Genomic DNA, 3,540 nt, shown 5'->3' on the forward strand with positions numbered 1-3,540 from the left:
TCTGGCCGGGAGCGGCCACTGCACTCCAGTCTGGGTGATAGAGTAAGACTCCAACTCAAAAAAAAAAAAAAAAAAAAAAGAGGTTTTTCAGTTCTTTATGCAGTTTACAAAAAAGAGGAGTTTGAAAAAACCTTTTTATATTAAACATCTGTACTGCCACATTCTAACATTGAAGACTGCATTTGGAATTAGCATAGGATGTAACAGCTTAAGAGTTTAATATCGTAAATTTTCTCACTCTATAATAAATGTTTAATGAAATAAAAAGTCACCTATCCTAGAAAAGGATAAAATTGAGTTTTTAGAGCATGTCTATTAAAAACCACTAGCAGTAAGATGATTTTTTTTTTTAAGTGTTGGGGGCATATTGTTCTTTTAAAGGGTAAAGACAAAGACTGTACTTTCAGGGATCATTTCTATAGTTTGTTACTAAAAGGTAAAGACAAAAGAGGACCTGCTCTGGAAATGACTTTAATATGTGCTTTTTATTCCTCCATATGAGACATAAAAGAAAAACTATATTAAATTCATATGTTTTGAAGTCATAAGCCAAAAGACACAAGGTGGGTGATAATGGCAGTTAAAGTTGAAGAAGAGAAACAAAGCTTGTCTCCTATTTATAGTCATAGGAAAAGGCTGAGGAACCCAGTAATTTTCACCAGCTATTTGTCATAAAAAACATATTGATAAACCAGAAGTCACTTAACTTCCAGTGGAGGATATGCTTAACCCAAAATAGTAACTGACAAAGCTTCTCCAGATCTGTTTCTTTTGTTATCTATTTAGAAAAGTTGCTTACCTTAGATCTTAGTCTCATTCCCAGTTCACAGTGACTGTTTCCAGTATTATATAGGTGATTTATTCCAGCCTCCTGACCTTACCCCAGATTTCAGGGTTAATTCTATCTGGAGATCTTTAGCCTTCTATTCATTGACTCCACTCTCAGTAGGGACTGTTCCCTAAGACATGGGATTCACAAATTAACTCTAGAAGTAAAAAGCCTTTTTGAACACAATGCCAAAGAGAATGAGGACCTAAGAGGAATGCAAGTTTTGAATCTTTTATAAAATCCCGGAGACCCAACATAAAGTTGCCAGCATTTGATATTGCCAAGTATGGACATTTTAAAAAATTAATATATGAAGGACATTTTAAGGCCAAAAAAGTAGGGAAGAATATGAGAATAAAACAGTCTTTTATACTGAATGAATTTAGCTCTATGAAAAACTATAGATTCTTTATCTTTCTCTTTTCAGTCTCCTGGGGAAAACTTCATTAGTGAACTGCCACTGCTATTTATGGACCATTAGTGTAAAATACATGCTTAAGGTCTCATGGAAGAAGGCATACATTTAGTAAGATGTTTAATATAACGTGGATGGTACTACAGAGAGGAAAAGTCAAGGTGGGCTGACGTTGTCAGGGAAAACTTATGGAAGAGACAGAACCAATTTGATATCCTGTAAAACAATTCTCATTTTTTTTCATTTGGCTGGAATAAAGCATAACTATCCACTCTTTTATGGGTAATGAACTAGGAAGGCAATCTATTCTGGACTTCAATCCATCTTCTTATGGCAAAAAAAGTAAATTGTTTAGAACAAAATAAAATATGTATCATAAATGTTCTGTTCAATTATGCATTTCCAGTAGCTATATTTACTGATTGGCTTATACATTAGATAAGGTAGGCAATTACTTCCCTTGCTTTTGTGGTAGTTTTTCCTTTCACTTTGGATTATACTCGGAAAAAATTAAATTAATTTTTTCACCTCTCTCTCATTCCTTTAATCCTAACTTCCCTCAGAGCATCTAAGTGGCTCCAAACAGAGTCCTCGGACACAACATCGTGATGAAGACTACGAAGGAGCACCATGGAATTGTGACAGCTGCACCTTTCTCAACCACCCAGCACTAAATCGCTGTGAGCAGTGTGAGATGCCACGGTACACTTGAATTCAGAGCATCTGCTCCAGGTTGAGAGTGATGCCGTGAGCACAACCTGAAGAAAAGGAAACGTCGGGAATCTATTCATCTACCCAGCCTTTTCATTTCCCATTGCACGGGGGGAGGAATGGCACTGTGGCCGCTGTGCTCACGAAAGGAAAAACAGGGAGTTGTTTTTTGTTTTGTTTTGTTTTTTCCTTTCTTAACTCATTGCAGAGTGAGAGCTAGAAAGGAATACTTGAAACTGGGAAAGGATTCACTCCTGAAAGAATGTACACAGAGAAGTCAAGAGCTCTTCTGTGGAATCCCAATTGTTAAAGTTACTGCTGAGTGGCCCTTATTTTTTTAACTAGAACTTTGAATCATGGTATGAAATGTTACAGTTTATGCAGACAAACTGTGAATTCCCAGAGCAGACTTACCTAGTCACAGCTCTCTGGAAAACCAAGGCTCCCCATGCTTCTTCCCTTTGCTTCCTACTAAAGAGGAAGACAGGAAAAAGCACTCCAAATAGGATTTTTTTGGGGGGGAGGGAGATAATAATAAGGGTATTTGTAATTGCTGCTTTTTTCAGGGGTTTTCCAACACACATTCATGCACACAAGATGTTTTAAAATGTGATTTGTAGCAGTCAGGAATTAAGCATATCGTGCCCTTTGTTTGAAAGTACAATCAGAGGTGTGGTAAGATCCCTTTGGCTTGTACAACAATTCATCAAGCTATATCAACACTGGTAACTAAGACTTACTTATGCCACATAAGAGATATATTTTTTAAGTTACTGCATGCTTTATTAGGCCATCAGTTTGAAAAAAAAAATAAGTCCTTACAAAGTATGATTTTATAAATGACATTCTCGTAAAACTGCGTTTTGCCAATAGCACACTGAATGTATGCCAAATGCAAGTCCATTCCAAAATCCATTTGGAAAACTTGAGCTCAGCTGTGGTTCTTAAGAAATGTTCACAGTCCATAGGGCCTTTTGTTTTTTTTCCTCCTTCCAATGTTGTGATGGATACATGATGTTTACAGCACAGATAATACTTTGTGCCATAATTCTAATTTAGCCGGAAAAAAAAATCAATTTTAACTGTTCAGTAAAGATTTATTTGCACATATGTTAATAAACCAACATGAGGGAAAATTACAGTTGGCCAATAACATAAAGTTGCATATGGCATTATTTGGGAAGCAAGAGGAGGATAGTCAAGAAATATTAAGAGAAAGATGAATACAGAGCACTTTGAAACAAAGAATGTTTTAAATTTAACATTACTGTGTTCAGAGATCATATGAGTTTGTGCAGGCAGTTCATGTAATATTAAAGCACTCCTTATTTATGAAGCAGAACTTCAGGGTGTGTATAACTGAAGAGATATAAAATCATGTGACTCCCTAGGGTCATCACTGGAAAATTAAAAATAGCACATTTAATCGTTGAATTTTTTTCTTAGCTCAGAATTGGATTTTGGAATCTCCTCTCATTTTGCTGAATGTAAACAGCAATAAAGTTGATAGATTTTACCTGAGGTTATAATCTTAGGAATATCCATTCTCCCATACCAGGTGCCCCCCCCCCCCCCCCACACACAC

General features: G+C 36.1%; 1 protein-coding gene across 1 annotated transcript in view; it reads left to right on the forward strand.

The window, feature by feature from the left end:
* TAB3 (TGF-beta activated kinase 1 and MAP3K7 binding protein 3) overlaps positions 1-3,071 on the forward strand; it is a 43,047-nt gene extending 39,976 nt beyond the window's left edge. The window contains exon 11 of the mRNA XM_008058966.2: positions 1,808-3,071. Coding sequence (XP_008057157.1) covers positions 1,808-1,956 — 149 coding nt within the window. The 3' untranslated portion in view covers positions 1,957-3,071. The remainder of the gene's footprint in view (positions 1-1,807) is intronic.
* The last annotated feature ends 469 nt before the right edge of the window (positions 3,072-3,540 follow it).

The sequence above is a fragment of the Carlito syrichta genome, unplaced genomic scaffold, assembly GCF_000164805.1.
Source record: "Carlito syrichta isolate Samal-C Ts95f unplaced genomic scaffold, Tarsius_syrichta-2.0.1 Scaffold303667, whole genome shotgun sequence".
NCBI lineage: Eukaryota > Metazoa > Chordata > Mammalia > Primates > Tarsiidae > Carlito > Carlito syrichta.